This window comes from Schistocerca piceifrons, chromosome 2 (genome assembly GCF_021461385.2).
Source record: "Schistocerca piceifrons isolate TAMUIC-IGC-003096 chromosome 2, iqSchPice1.1, whole genome shotgun sequence".
NCBI lineage: Eukaryota > Metazoa > Arthropoda > Insecta > Orthoptera > Acrididae > Schistocerca > Schistocerca piceifrons.
The window spans coordinates 396184082-396201116 of NC_060139.1; the positions used below are offsets into that span (position 1 = coordinate 396184082).

The window sequence follows — 17035 nt, forward strand, 5'->3', positions numbered from 1 at the left end:
CAACAACAAAGGATCAATTCATCAACTGATTAACTAGTCATAAATCTAGAACATAAAACAGAAATTGGAACTGGAGTGCTCAAACCATTGTGACTAGTTACCAGAGATGTAACAGGCAAGTGGGGAGTTCAAGTTGGCCATGCAAAAAACATAGAGAATCAAGAGCTGCTAGGTTTTCACTGACCTGAGAATAAAATTGCTGTGAACTTTGAAGTCAGTTCCATAAGTGTGAAAAAAATGCAGATATAACGTCAAAGAGGTACATGTGGGAGACACCTTTTACCTGATTCAGACATTTTATTGCATCACCTACAATAATTAAGTGCATCAAATAACTGTGGTTCGAAGCGCAAGACATTTTTTTACTAACTATTAAATACTCATGCTGTTTTTCGTACTTTGATTAGTGTAATACAATTTTTCTCTGCTACTCATATTCATTGAAAGATAAATACTGCCTATAGGAAAATTAAAGAGGCCTTTAAAGAAAAGAGAAGCAGCTGTATGAATATCAAGAGTTCAGATGGGAAATAAGTATTAAGCAAAGAAGAGGAAACTGATAGATGGAAGGAATATATAGAAGGGCTATACAAAGGAAATAAACTTGAAGGTAATATTATAGAGAGGGAAGAGGATGTAAATGAAGATGATGGATAGCATCTTGAAAGGAGGATATAAGATAAACATCAACAAAAGCAAAACAGTGATAATGGAATGTAGTCGAATTAAATCAGGTGAATCTGAGGGAACTAGATTAGGAAATGAGACACTTAAAGTAGTAGATGAGTTTTGTTATTTGGGCAGCAGAATAACTGATGATGGTTGAAGTAGAGTGTATATAAAATTAAGGGAAATTTGTTGATACTGAATGGAGATTTAAGTGTTAGGAAGTCTTTTCTGGAAGTATTTGTCTAGAGTGTAGACTTGTATGGAAGTGAAACTAGAGTGACAAACAGTTCAGTCAGGAAGAGAATAGAAGCTTTTGAAATGTGGTGCTACAAAAAGATGGGTACATCATGTAAATAATGAGGAAGTACTGAACAGAATTGGGAAGAAAAGAAATTTGTATCACAGCATGACTAAAAGAGTGACTGGTTGGTAGGACACATCCTGAAGCATCAAGGGATCACCAATTTAGTACTGGAGGAATGTGTGGGAGCCAAAACTTGTAGAAAGAGACCAAGAGATTAATACAACAAGCAAATTCGGAAGGATATTGGTTGCAGTAGTTAAACAGAAATGAAAAGGCTTGGACAGCATAGCATCAATCCCTCTTTGGACTGAACAGTACAACAGTAAAAACTTCATTTGACTTTTTTTTACGTACATACATTCCAGTCTGCTATTTTAATCTATCTATGTACTGACTCTCTTCTTTATTTGCGTTCTTCAGGTTTGCTTTCTTTTAACACTGACTGAAACATCAAGGTCATCAAATCCCTTTTCTGATATTATAAGATTATTTTCCCCTGCTCTTGTTTCTGCAAACAGTAGGTACAGAGAAGACAGTGTATCAAGATGTCTAGTAAAAACTTTTCTGTCATTACTGAATATTTTGTGTCTGTCATATGAAGGTCTTTTAAGCCACAGATTATGCAGTTAATAATGGATACCAGTTCTGTAATAATATTTGTTTTTGCTTTGATCCATTGCAATAGTAGCTTGCAATTTTTTTTACATATATTGGACAATGTATGATTACTCAGTGCCTCAGTTTTTTTCAATGTAAGTTATGCGTTTAATATGGCTGATTGTCTCAATTATGATTACTGTGTGTTGAAACAGCTGACAATATGAACTATTACAATTGTGGTGGACAAATATTGATATAAATTAAAAAATTTCACAGCCTTGACACATACTGTACTATCCATCTATCTGCAAAGATCCAGTTTATTTTTCTGAAAATGTGAGATCAGTCAAGTGATATGTACAGATATGTTGTGGTGAATTTCACTTCATGATGATAGTAAAAATTAGGAAAATGCACTGTTTTCAGGATCCATGTGCACTTGACTCCTCCTCTACCATATCATAATTTTCTTGCAAAGGTTGAGGGAACTCCTGTAGTGACAGTGGATCACTGGCTGGTAGTGGGATCTCACCAGTAAATTCCTGCTGCAGATGTTCTGGACAAAGATCCCCCAACCTGTATCAGCATTGAAAAAACAAAATTTTAAATGATTATGGCATTTTAAGGATCTCTCTGCAATCAGATAGCATAATGAGCATTTTATTAACCTGTCAAGTAACAGGTGTGGTGTTAATGCAATAAAAGAAAAAAGTTATGAAGTCATTTCAGATTTGTCCCTCTGCACACAACTTATCTATCTCTGTCATACTGTTTAGAAGCATTTAGTTCTTTCACATTTAGGTATAGAAGAAGATGGATTCGGTTATTGAGCTTCCAAAAGCTTTCGTTGTACGTGTAAAGAATAGGGGAACACACTTAGTTTTCAACAAAGTTCCCTTTTAGGTAACATTTGCGATAGTAATATGGAACAACAACAAATGATTAAGATATAGTTCATAGTATACAATGTCACTTGTACTGTACACTTAGCTGATAACTTTTGAATGGCAAGCATTCATAATGAAGTTTCAGATAACTTCATCACTGTTTCAAACATGGTAATAGATGCCTACCATATGGAACCAACAGCCAATTATGTTAACTATGACTGTATACTATGTACAAGAGGTCCCTTTTAGCTTGATGAACGTTGTCAAAACTTTTTTCCAGTGAGTAGATTGTATTTAAACTGTATGTGTCTGAAAAATATCCGTCTACTGTAATCCTGTCACAAATTTCCATGTATGTGGGAATAGGTGAAATCAGTAGAAGCTAAACTGTTGAACCGAATGGACATATCAGTTATTTGTATGTAAAATCTCCCAGCTTTACCCATTTCCAAAGCACCTTTGTGTCTTGTCCTGATGATGAAAGATGTTTCCTATCTCTGTCTCTTTTTCACCAACCAGGCTGCTGCTTATAATGTTCTCTCACCTAGCTGGTCCACATGATGTGTGAAATTTTTTAGTAGTTATTGTTTTATTCACTACAGGATAATCTGTGATAAGAATAGTTTCTGTGTCATAAAAAACAGTGGCAATATCCTATTCACCCATCTAAACCTTTCTTTAATTACCTGTAAGAATTCAATTGTTAACCAGATATCACATCATATGGTCAACAACTAACTTTTCCACAAAATTTACTTAAAATATGTGTAAGAAGCTGAATAACGGTGACAAATATAGTACTAACCTGCTGCTAGGAAGTTCTGTTTCCTTTCTTGCTAAGCTGAGTAAGGGGTCTTTAGATTTCAAAAGTGTGGTTCTTGTAGAATCTTCTCCTAGTGTGGCTGTCTCTTTTTCTGTAGATGGAATGTTCTGCGTAGTTAAATTATGTGTAATGCGGTTCTGTACTTCACTCTTATTAGTCTCTTTGTGATCAGTTTCTATATCAGCAGCACTGTTTTGGCCACAATCAGTTCCTTTCGTATGAAGGGATGAATCTTCTATGTATGGCTTTTCAGGACCTGATGTTAGAGGTAAGAAACTGTTATTTTTAAAACTGTATCGTTGGCCTGTCTGTGTAGTAGATAAGAGTAATTTAAGAGGACTTGACTGAGAGTTTTCTAAATTGGATTCTTGAAATGAATTGCTTCCAGTAACCATTTTTGAAGTTCCTTCTGAAATTGTGTGATGCAGTACGGAATATTTAATTGGTTTTGTATTATTGTACACGTGTTCTTTCTGTTGAGATGTCATAGAAGTAGTGAACAGCTCTTCATCAAGTTTTGAAGATACATAGAAATTGCCAGGGAATGGTAACCCATTGCTCTCAGTATTACTATCTCCAGCATGGTTTACAGTGTTCAGTAGGGATATATGAGAAGGGTGAATGTGACCTGATGAAATTTTGTCGTCAGGATTAGCACTGTGTGTGGTTGTATAGTGATAAACAGGAATTACCTGTATAGGATTTCTGTGACTTTGTGTATGCAATGAAGGCTCTTCATTGGGCTTGATATTGGGCTGATGATAGTGTTCTTCAGGTTTTTTGTTAAAATTTGATAGGATCTCTCCTCCATCTGTAGGAGAACCATATTTTTCCTGTGTGGTAGAATAATTTGGACTTTGCATGCTGCCTGGTTTTAAATGATTTGCAGGAGTGTATCCTTGTGTCTCTGTATGATTGGGTGAATTATACTTGTCCAAATCTGTACTGTAGTAATTATTGCCATTCTTGGGAGGTTTGAGGTATGAGTTGTCATCAGGTCGACGGATGGGAAGTTCAAGAGTGTATTCTTCTTCTGCATAATTATCATTCTTGTTATGCTCCCTCCATGGTGAGAGATCCAACTTCGGGATATGCCAACTATGGCAAGGTACATGTCTGTTCCTGTAAAAGAACAGAAATTACAAAAGGCTCACATAATGATTTTGTTAACTGAAGAAAAAGTGAGTTATTCAATGAACTGAAAATTTTATAAAACAATCATTAAATTGTACTAAATTGCTGAAGTTGTAAGTACCATACATTTATAGTTATTGCACTTGAACAGGTCAGTATAAAAGTTAATGTTTTGTCGTCAAAATAAGTTACAGAATTGGATTTTCCCAAAACTTTCTGAAGTTTATTATCATATATGTTTACTAACAAATAATTTCTTCTTCATGCAATTTGTCTGTGTTGTAAATGTGAAATTTGTACTTAAAATTCTGTGTTTCTTACATATTTAATAGTGGGTTTAAACTTTGTATTCTTATTCCATCACTCCTCATACTTCAAGTAGAATGATATAAATTTCAATAGCAAACAATATTTCAATTACACTAGTCCGTTTTAAAACACTACATAAATTTTGTGAGCGAAACCTATCCGTTGTGTATGTTGACTTTCTTACCATATAATGTTGATGAAAAGTATCAGGGTTCCTGTCAGAAAGATGGAGAGAAAGATAATGTGTGTAATTACTGCCCAATTACTTTGACTACCATTTTTCAGTGTTATTAGAATGGATTACATATACAAGCTTGACTAGATTCAAGAAAAAAGGTCTCCCTCATAAGTGCATACCGGGGACGAGTCATTCCAGATGTGGAAAGGGTCCTTCGGATGCCATGAAGGGTACAGGGTGCACTCATCTGCAGGTGGTCGCTCATGTCGGCACCAATGATGTGTGTCGCTATGGATCGGAGGAAATCCTCTCTGGCTTCTGGCGGCTATCTGATTTGGTGAAGACTTCCAGCCTCGCTAGCGGGATGAAAGCATAGCTCACCATCTGCGGCATCGTCAACAGGACTGACTGCAGACCTTTGGTACAGAGCCGAGTGGAGGGTCTGAATCAGAGGCTGACGGTTCTGTGACCATGTGGGCTGCAGATTCCTCGACTTGCGCCATAGGGTGGTGGGGTTTCGGGTTCCGCTGGATAGGTCAGGAGCCCACTACACGCAGCAAGTGGCTACACGGGTAGCAGGGGTTGTGTGGCATGGACTGGGCAGTTTTTTAGATTAGATGGCCTTGGGCAAGTACAGAAAGGGCAGCAGCCTCAAGGGTGCGGGGCAAAGTCAGGACATGCGGGGATCAAGCAGCAATCGGTATTGTAATTGTAAACTGTCGAAGCTGCATTGGTAAAGTACCGGAACTTCAAGCGCTGATAGAAAGCACTGAAGCTGAAATCGTTATAGGTACAGAAAGCTGGCTGAAGCCAGAGATAAATTCTGCCGAAATTTTTACAAAGGCACAGACGGTGTTTAGAAAGGATAGATTGTATGCGAACGGTTGTGGCGTGTTTGTCGCTGTTAGTAGTAGTTTATCCTGTAGTGAAGTCGAAGTGGATAGTTCCTGTAAATTATTATGGGTGGAGGTTACACTCAACAACCGAGCTAGGTTAATAATTGGCTCCTTTTACCGACCTCCCGACTCAGCAGCATTAGTGGCAGAACAACTGAGAGAAAATTTGGAATACGTTTCACATAAATTTTCTCAGCATGTTATAGTCTTAGGTGGAGATTTCAATTTACCAGATATAGACTGGGACACTCAGATGTTTAGGACGGGTGGTAGGGACAGAGCATCGAGTGACATTATACTGAGTGCACTATCCGAAAATTACCTCGAGCAATTAAACAGAGAACCAACTTGTGGAGATAACATCTTGGACCTACTGATAACAAACAGACCCGAACTTTTCGACTCTGTAAGTGCAGAACAGGGAATTGGTGATCATAAGGCCATTGCAGCATCCCTGAGTATGGAAGTTAATAGGAATATAAAAAAAGGGAGGAGGGTTTATCTGTTGAGCAAGAGTAATAGAAGGCAGATTTCAGACTACCTAACAGATCAAAACAAAAATTTCTGTTCCGACACTGACAATGTTGAGTGTTTATGGAAAAAGTTCAAGGCAATCGTAAAATGCATTTTAGACAGGTACGTGCCGAGTAAAACTGTGAGGGACAGGAAAAACCCACCGTGGTTCAACAACAAAGTTAGGAAACTACTGCGAAAGCAAAGAGAGCTTCACTCCAAGTGTAAACGCAGCCAAAACCTCTCAGACAAACAGAAGCTAAATGATGTCAAAGTTAGTGTAAGGAGGGCTATGCGTGAAGCATTCAGTGAATTCAAAAGTAAAATTCTATGTACCGACTTGACAGAAAATCCTAGGAAGTTCTGGTCTTACGTTAAATCAGTAAGTGGCTCGAAACAGAGGATGACACGCGTAAAGCTGAAATACTAAACACCTTTTTGCAAAGCTGTTCCACAGAGGAAGAACGCACTGCAGTTCCTTCTCTAAATCCTCACACAAACGAAAAAATGGCTGACATCGAAATAAGTGTCCAAGGAATAGAAAAGCAACTGGAATCACTCAACAGAGGAAAGTCCACTGGACCTGACGGGATACTAATTCGACTCTACACAGAGTACGCGAAAGAATTTGCCCTCCTTCTAACATCCGTGTACCGCAAGTCTCTAGAGGAACGGAAGGTTCCAAATGATTGGAAAAGAGCACAGGTAGTCCCAGTCTTCAAGAAGGGTCGTCGAGCAGATACGAAAACCTATAGACCTATATCTCTGACGTCGATCTGTTGTAGAATTTTAGAACATGTTTTTTTCTCGCGTATCATGTCTTTTTGGAAACCCAGAATCTACTCTGTAGGAATCAACATGGATTCCGGAAACAGTGATCGTGTGAGACCCAACTCGCTTTATTTGTTCATGAGACCCAGAAAATATTAGATACAGGCTCCCAGGTAGATGCTATTTTCCTTGACTTCCGGAAGGCATTCGATACAGTTCCGCACTGTCGCCTGATAAACAAAGTAAGAGCCTACGGAATATCAGACCAGCTGTGTGGCTGGATTGATGAGTTTTTAGCAGGCAGAACACAGCATGTTGTTATCAATGGAGAGACGTCTACTGACGTAACCTCTGGCCTGCCACAGGGGAGTGTTATGGGACCATTGCTTTTCACAGTATATATAAATGACCTAGTAGATAGTGTCGGAAGTTCCATGCGGCTTTTCGCGGATGATGCTGTAGTATACAGAGAAGTTGCAGCATTAGATAATTGTAGCGAAATGCAGGAAGATCTGCAGCGGATAGGCACTTGGTGCAAGGAGTGGCAACTGACCCTTAACATAGACAAATGTAATGTATTGCGAATACATAGAAAGAAGGATCCTTTATTGTATGATTATATGATAGCGGAACAAACACTGCTAGCAGTTACTTCTGTAAAATATCTGGGAGTATGCGTGCGGAACGATTTGAAGTGGAATGATCATATAAAATTAATTGTTGGTAGGCGGGTACCAGGTTGAGAGTCATTGGGAGAGTCCTTAGAAAATGTAGTCCATCAACAAAGGAGGTGGCTTACAAAACACTCCTTCGACCTATACTTGAGTATTGCTCATCAGTGTGGGATCCGTACCAGATCGGGTTTCGTCACAGGGTTATTTGGTCCGTGATAGCGTTACGGAGATGGTTAGCAAACTCAAGTGGCAGACTCTGCAAGAGAGGCGCTCTGCATCGCAGTGTAGCTTACTCGCCAGGTTTCGAGAGGGTGCGTTTCTGGATGAGGTATCTAATATATTGCTTCCCCCTACTTATACCTCCCGAGGAGATCACGAATGTAAAATTAGAGATATTCGAGCGCGCGCAGAGGCTTTCAGACAGTCGTTCTTCTTGCGAACCATACGCGACTGGAACAGAAAAGGGAGGTAATGACAGTGGCATGTAAAGTGCCCTCCGCCACACACCGTTGGGTGGCTTGCGGAGTATAAATGTAGATGAACTATATGTAGTTTTTTACAATAAACTAAAGTGATTGAAAAATTATTCACCACTGATGTATTAACTCGTAGCATGCCTCCAGAAGCCAGAAATCAACAGCCAGTGCTATATATCTATATATGCAATGTTTTAAATCTCATGGATGATAAAAAGTCAAGTTAGAGGAATATTTCCAAACTTTACAAAAATCCTGAATCAATAACAACTGATCTGAAGAACTGATATGTTGTGAATATAAGGGTCTATTTTGTCAGCTTAGTTGAAGTTATAAGTGATGGTACATGGTGACCTAAATTAAGTTTTTGCATCATCGGATGCTGCCACTTGATACGTAACTGGCTTTGGGTGGTTGACTGGCCTATGTGTTGTCAATTAGTATTTGCTATCCTGAATTATTAGTGTACATTTCCTCAGACTTTTTACAGCACTGCCCCACTGTGTAGAAATGCGAGTAAGCAAAATAATGCCATCATACTCAATGACCATGCTCTGAAACAGGGAATTAGTATGTCATAAGAGCTGTATGGCCCACTGGTGTTCCTTGCACTATTCTGCAGCTATATGGATAATTTATTTGTCATTACATAACACATTTAAAAAAAAAAAGTGCTAGACAAGAGATCTGCTAAGCTCTAAGTCATCCTTGACTGAAGAGAACAAGAGACAGTTCATGGATAGATGATGGATGAAATGTAGCAGTACTGAGTAATGTTAACAACTCCGCTTATCCAACAAACAGCATTCAAGTATGTAATTTTTTTGCATGACTTAACTTTTTTGTACTCATTTGAAACTTATGTTTGCCATATTTAATGAAATAGTTTAATAACAATATTTTTGTTCTACACTGGGTGATTTATTCAACAAAGCCAAAAAAGAGCTGTTTTAGGAAAATGTGAAATACTGTAATTTTAACATGTACCAAATGAAAGATTCAAGATGGATGGCCCAGCAATACCTCCATAAGGAAAGTGGTTTCACATAATATAAGAAGTTCAGATTTCATTCACCAATTTTTCAAAATACTACCATCAAAGTATATGCCATAATTTATAATTTTGTACCATGTTCATCACTTTTTATATAATTATGTAAATGACAAGATATTTTAGAGCCAAAACAGGCAGTATAAATGGTGTGGCCAAACTCTTTGCCTTTACAAATGTCTGCTTGTGTCTGTGTATGTGCAGATGGATGTGTGTGTGTGCGCGCGCGAGTGTATACCTGTCCTTTTTTCCCCCCTAAGGTAAGTCTTTCCGCTCCCGGGATTGGAATGACTCCTTACCCTCTCCCTTAAAACCCACATCCTTTGGTCTTTCCCTTTCTTTCCCTCTTTCCTGATGAAGCAACCATTGGTTGCGAAAGCTTGAATTTTGTGTGTATATTTGTGTTTATTTGTGTGTCTTATCATCCTACCAGCGCTTTTGTTTGGTAAGTCACATCATCTTTGTTTTTAGATTCATTTTATACGTAATGTCACATGGGAAGGCAGTTACAGTTACTTTGCCAAATTGTACTCTGAAGTCATATTGGCATCATATTCAGCCTGTATGAATTCTGTGCTACCTTTCAGTTTGTAAGAATCAAAAATAGCTGGATTTGTGAGCTGCAGACTGTGGACACAAGATAAAAATAAAAATGGAAACACACACACACACACAGTTAATTATTACTGTATAATTCACCTTAAAAACAAGCACTGGGAGTAATGGAGGGGTTTGTTGCATTTTCAACTCAGCAATGTGATGGATCCAAGCCAGCTGGTTATGGAAAAAATAATTTGCAGCCAGTCCAGTTTGTAGTAGACTATCATGTGGAATAAAATTTTGTTGTCTTTCAAACTGTGTTCTGCGTTTCAGTTTGTAGTGACCTACTTGTGTTGAGAAATATTTTGAGCTTTGCAGCAGATAATTATTTTCCTTTGATAATCATCCTCAGGCAGACATTAACTGCTGATTACTTCTTAATTTTGGCGTCTCATTTATGAATATAAGTGAAAAAAACAACAATCTTTGCTTCGTGTTGATGAAGTATTGCATTTTTTTCTATTTTTATTTATTCATATTTTGCTGCTCTCTGTTTCTTTTGATATGTTCATGGATGTGTTCATAATTTGCTCATCCATCTATTGGCGCTATTCCAGTTGTCCATTAGTTCTTGTACCTCTTCCATTCTATTCATAGCTATTACATCAAACTCTGAACTCTAACATTATGGATTTGCAGAAATGATGGTGCAGTTATAGCAGTTATCACAAAATATTCTTTTGTTAATGCAAGTGATGTCAAGGTGTATATTTGTGAAGTAGAAGAAGATACAAAATAAAAATTTCAGTCATCTTATCTTGAAAGTAATTTAATGATTAATAGTTTTCTGTGATTTATTGACATACAAGAAATCTCAGAGTCTAGATCAAATGTTTCATTGGCAAAGTATTACTTACCGATCATTGTCAGCTGCCAGAAAGACAAAAGGCTGCACTGTATCAATTGTATCAAGGTTATCACAGAGAACACGAGCTAATGTTACATGCCGTATCTGTTGCAGCTGTGGCAGTGTGAGTGATGAATCAAATCCTCCATTCTCATACCAAAATCTATCACCTAAAATAACACAGTCAATGTTGTAGTAACTCAAATTTGACTGGCAACACATATCTACAAAAAGCGAAACACAGACAAAACAATGATTCTTCATTTGTATTATCTTGCTGTTAAATGAAAGGAACTGAAGGGCATTTATAGTACACATTTGTTCACCTTAAAACACAGGAATAAAATAAGTATTTCATTTTTATTGTTGAAAGAAGTGTGTAACTTGGTTATGAACATGTTCGTTAATCTCCTGTCCAACACAGGTTTACATATCACTAATAGTTAAAATATCACTACAAAAATATGAGTTTAAAAAAGTCTTAAAATAAGCTGTTTGGCTGTGATTAAAAATGTTTTGTATGATGTTCACCATTGTATGAATTTGCTGAACATCTACTTATTGTTCATTTAAAAATGCATTGTAGTTTTACATTGCACATTTACTTGCTTGGCTTAGAATGTTTGAAAATATTTGTACATATTTGTGCTAATAGCCAATTTAGACGTTTTTGAGAGTCTGTTGTCACAAAAAATTGCTGAAAAATATATTTTTCACTGACCTTTACGCAAATTACTGAACTGTTGAGCAATAATGCATGCAAATGTTGGTCCCACTAGACCACCATAAACTGGTTTCTCTGCCATGCCACCAGCAAACAGGTCTATATCATCTGTATCACTGGAACATAAGCATCTGTTTAGTCTACCATGTTTTATGTAGTTATTGCTTTTTGACAATATACTTCATTTGTCATAAGAGATCTGTGCTGAGGTCACAGAATTCATGGGATATCTCCTAATATTGTGTTGGACTTCCTTTTGCAGGGCATATTACAGCAACTCAATGTGGCATGGACTCAAAAAGTCATTGGAAGTCCCCTGCAAAAACATTGAGCTGTGCTGCTTCTATAGCTGTCTGCAATTGTGAAGGTGTTGCTGGTGCAGGATTTTGTGCATAAACTGACCTCTCAATTATTTCCCATAAATGTTTGATGGGATGCATGTCAGGTGATCTGGGTAGACAGATCAGTCACTCAAACTGCCCAGAATGTTCTTTGTTTGTGAACACAAAGTCTATGAAGGTTTCCAAACGTAACCAGGACCCAGTCCATTCCATGTAAACACAGCCCACACCATTATGGAGCCACCACCAGCTTGCACAGTGCCTTGTTGACACCTTGGCTTTGTAGGTCTGTGCCATACTCAAACTCTATCATCAGCTCTTACCAACTGAAACTGGGACTCATCTGACAAGGCCACGGTTTTCCAGTCATCTAGGATCCAACCAGTACGGTCACGAGCCCAGGAGAGGCACTGCATGCGATGTCGTGCTGTTAGCAAAGGCACTTGCGTCCATCGTCTGCTGCCACAGGCAATTAACATCAAATTTTGCCACACTGTCCTAATGGATATGTTTGTCCTACATTACACATTGATTTCTGTGGTTGTTTCATGCAGTGTTGCTTGTCTGTTATGACTGACAACTCTACAGAAACACAGCTGCTCTCAGTTGTTAAGTGAAGGCCATTGGCCACAGCATTGCCCGTGGTGAGAGATAATGCCTGAAATTTGGTATTCTTGGCACACTCTTGACACTGGGTATCTCAGAATATTCAATTCCCTAATAATTTCTGAATTGGAATGTCCTATGTGTCTAGCTCCAACTGCCATTCCACATTCAAAGCCTGTTAATTCCCGTCATGTGGCCATAATCACATTGGACATCTTTTCACATGAATCACCTGAGTACAAATGACAGCTCCACAAATGTGCTTTGTGTATGCAATACTGCCACTGTAGATCTATGTGCATATCAATATCCCATGAAATTTAATACCTCACCTCAGTGGAGAGGGAGAGAGAGAGAGAGAGAGAGAGAGAGAGAGAGAGAGAGAGAGTGCTAATTTAACAAAGAAATGCAGCAGACTGACATAGTCAACAATATATACTTTATGCAAAGTCTGGGTGGCAGATAAGTAAGGAATTGTCCTAAAGAGCACATTTTCTTAGTGCTGATGCTGATATGGCATTGACCTCTCTGCGTTTACTCTGTACAATGATTGATAGCACACTCCCAAAAATATGTGATGTTTCATAAATGGAGTTGTTGGAAGTGTAAATGTAGTTTCAACTACAGAACTCCAGGCCAGATCTGTAAGGTCTCCTATGTATGGCCTCCTAGCAAAGCAAAAGTGTGGCAAAAGTCATGAAACATAATTTGAACTGAACAGTGACCAATTTGGCAATAACAACTTTAAAAAATCTTTAAGATGACTTTATAAAAGTGACAAAATGTTAAAAGTGGCTGATTAAAGTTGTGTGTTGGACCAAGACTCAAACTCGGGACCTTTGCTTTCGCGGCCAAGTGCTCCACCAAAGGAGTTACTCAAGCATGACTCACGACCTGTCCTCACAGCTTCAATTCTGCCAGTACCTTGTCTCCTTCCATCCAAACTTCACAGAAGCTCTTCTGCAAACATTGCATAACTAGCATTCCTGAAAGAAAGAATATTGTGGAGACATGGCTTAGCCACAGCCTGGGGGATGTTTCTGGAATGAAATTTTCACTCTGCATTGGGGTGTGTGCTGATATGAAATTTCCTGGCCAATTAAAACTGTGTGGTGGATTGAGACTCGAACTCAGGACCTTTGCCTTTTGTGGGCAAGTGCTCTACTCACCGAGCTGCTTCAAGGAGTGCTAGTTCTGCAAGGTCTGCAGTAGAGATTCTGTGAAGTTTGGAAGGTAGCAGATGAAACACTGGAGGAACGAAAGCTGTGGGGACAGGTTGTGAGTCATGCATGGGTAGCTCAGTTAGTAGAAATGCAAAGGTCCCAAGTTCGAGTCTCAATGTGGCACACCACTTTAATCTGCCTGGAAGTTTCATATCAGTGCACACTCCACTGAAGAGTGAAAAATTTCATTCTGCAAGCATCCCCCAGGCTGTGGCTAAGCCATGTCTCCACAATATCCTGTCTTCTAGGAGTGCTAATCCTGCTTGGTTTGCAGAAGAGCTTCTGTGAAGTTTGGTAGGTAGGAGACCGGGTACTGGTGGAATTGAAGCTGTGGGGATGTGTGTGAGCAGTTGCCAGTAAGAGGCGAAGTTCCCAAGTTTGAGTCTCGGTTCGGCACACAGTTTTAATCTGCCAGTAAGTTTCATATCAGTGCACACTCTGCTGCAGAGTAAACATTTCATTCTGGTGACAAAATGTTGTTCAAACTCTTGCTGGTACTATATAATTTTGAGAGACAACTTCAAATCAGATTTTATGTTGCACTATTCCCTTTCATGTAGGAAAGTAAATTGTCAAAACTAACAGACGAATGATTTTCTTTGTAGTCCACTAACAAATGCCAACCTGAATCATAAAACAAAACAGAAATTGTATTCTATCATAAATGATTTGTGAACCAAAATGGCAAATTAAACAATCTTAGACTGAGACTAGAATTTGGTCCCCTGTCTTTCATATGCAACATTCAATGAAACTAATATTCTCAACACATCTCAGTTGAATTGTAAGCTGTAACTTAAACAATTTTTTTTGCTGCTGCTTATTAAAATTTAAATTTTCACTTCATAAAGAAGCGTGCGCTGAAGGAAGGGAAGAAGAAAAAAGGGTAAAATTTTAATAGCCCATCAATATTTTGGTTATTAGAGTTCAAGCACTAGGTCAGTTTGAGAGGGGGGGGGGGGGGGGGGTTGGAGCTTGGTGGTGGCTACTTGTCAAATCTTCTGACTGATTTGTTGCATCCCAATAATGAATACTGCTCCTGTGCAGCCTCTTCATCTCAGAGTAGTAATTGCCCCCAACATACAAAGTTGCACCCAATGTTCTCAGTTATTTGTTGGATATATTGTATTGCAATCTCTGCCATCATATACAGTTTTTATTCTGAAATTATCAGACTGTAACTACAACATATTCTGTTACTGAGGATAAGGAATTATAAGAAAATGCTCCAATTTCTTAAGGCTACAATAATGTTACTATTTTCAGAATCCAGTCTCTCTGCTTGTGCAATGACAGTTCTCTAATGTCACACTTGCAAAAGCACTTCATGTCAATGTGCAAATGCCTGCCAAATTTTATTGTATCTCTGATGAAACAGCACAGAAGTTACATACAAACAACTCCACTGTACGGAAAGTGACTGTTTTGAACTATAAAATTGTTTGTATTCCTTTCAGCATTACTCATTATAATACTGGTCATATGTGCAGTTCCTCAGTGTTCGATGAGGCAGAGACAAAAAGACACTTTATATTAAATTTTAAAACTACTTGAAATAAGAAACATTACCTGTAAACCTTTCTAAGTTTCACCACTGTTTCAGGAGACATGACTTTGAGAAGCTGGTCCCAGTCAGAGAATGACTGTAATCCACAACGAGTTCTCCAGCTGTTGTATGGTGGAAGGCCATGGTCACGACCTCTTTGTATGTTGAGTGCTGCCAGATCCATTCCATAATGATAAGCTATAAAAATGCAACCCAAATTTCATGTCATGAGAATAGCTGTCCTGAAATAACCTTGTAATTTGGTGATATGAAGATGAAAAAACTGCAATTAATGATGAGATTTAGTGTTTGTGTCAATCAACTGAACAATAAAATCAAATACAGGGGCATATGCTGTCATATTCAACAAAGTGAAGAACAATCTAGATCAGCTAAGACAGTAAGCAACAGAAAATTGAAGTTCATATCTGAAGAAACTGATAATGAGATGTTAGACTGAATATTTCTGTATGTTGAATTTACTGGTCTAGCATTTAGCAGAGACATATACATTGCAAATGGGAAAAGTCCTAAACAACAAGCCTAGTAACTGTATTAATGAAGACATACACTAGTAGTAAGTAGTAACGCCAGAAACCTGCCAGTGAACAGGTATCGTTTTCATCCAATACTTTCAGCATGCATTACTCTTGTTCTATAACACTTTGGGTGTCGCTGTTTTACGCCAACATTGAATGGTGCTATATCAAGCAGTAGTATAAATTGTATTTATTTGTCTGTAATAATTTAATTACTACAACAGTTTGTTTATTGATGAAATCTGAAGACATGTTAAGTTTTCGGTACCATTATCTGTGACATCATATATTTAATATGACTCAAAGTGTGTCAGGCCTCTCCCAACATTCATAGCACTATTTTATGCTCCACATTTTATAGTTTGGAGTATGTCTGAGGAATTATAGAAACTATTTCATATAATTATTATTTTCTTTAAGAATGACCATCAATAATTGCGTGCATTATACTCTAAACCATATCATATTAGGTGTAACATAATTCTATTGATGTTTGTAGAAGTTGGAGACAGTTTGAGTGATTTTAGGCACACATCCCAGATAATGGTGCTGAAAATTAAACATGTCTTCAAAATTTATCATGTAATCATATCACTGTAGTAATTAAACTGTTGTAGATAAATAAATATAGTTTATACTACTGCTTAATCTAATGCCATTCAGCATTGACATAAAACAGCAATATCCTAAGTGTTATAGATGAGGACTAATGCACTCTCAAAGAATGGTAGGAAGACGCTACCTGTTTATGAGCAGGTCCCCATCACAAAAACAGGCAGACATAAAAAGGGGTCAAGAAATAAGATATAGCTTCAAGATAGTAAAGGAAAAGTAGTGGAATCCCTTCCCTTTCTTTGCCACATGGAAAAAAAAAAAAAAAAAAAAAAAAAAATGGAAAAAAAAAAAAATCTGATTCTGAAAACTAATACTTTTAGCCTGTTACTTCAGCAAGCGTAGTTTTCTTCATGATCACTGTTTGTTGTCCTTTATTTAGGCCAACATTTATTTTTTTGGGTGAGACAAAAATAAATTAAAAATTACCAAGATATGTAAACTTTTCATAATGTGTTATACATACATGGTGTCTGGAAAAGATGATTTGTAAGTTGTTCTGTGATGTATTCATCCCTCTTCTGAGCAGGTTGAACACACATACCAAGTAATAATTGATCCACTGATCCTGTGTTATAAATATCTGTTGGAACCGTAAGTTCTTCATGTAGTGATGCATCTGTAAAGATTTGTAAAGCTCAAACTATCATTTTTATTTTTCATAAAAATTACAGGAAAGCTATCCTTATTTGGAGGAACAGGTTCAGAA

At 37.7% G+C, this 17035-nt stretch overlaps 1 protein-coding gene across 1 annotated transcript in view; it reads right to left on the reverse strand.

Annotated features, from left to right (window-relative positions):
- Positions 1 to 1568: 1568 nt before the first annotated feature.
- Positions 1569 to 17035, reverse strand: part of LOC124775426 (chorion peroxidase-like) — a 58143-nt gene continuing 42676 nt past the window's right edge. The window contains exons 7-12 of the mRNA XM_047250259.1: positions 16793 to 16945; positions 15199 to 15373; positions 11457 to 11575; positions 10746 to 10905; positions 3269 to 4408; positions 1569 to 2149 (exon numbers count right to left, since the gene is read on the reverse strand). Of these exons, the coding sequence (XP_047106215.1) occupies positions 1996 to 2149; positions 3269 to 4408; positions 10746 to 10905; positions 11457 to 11575; positions 15199 to 15373; positions 16793 to 16945 (1901 nt within the window). The 3' untranslated portion in view covers positions 1569 to 1995. The remainder of the gene's footprint in view (positions 2150 to 3268; positions 4409 to 10745; positions 10906 to 11456; positions 11576 to 15198; positions 15374 to 16792; positions 16946 to 17035) is intronic.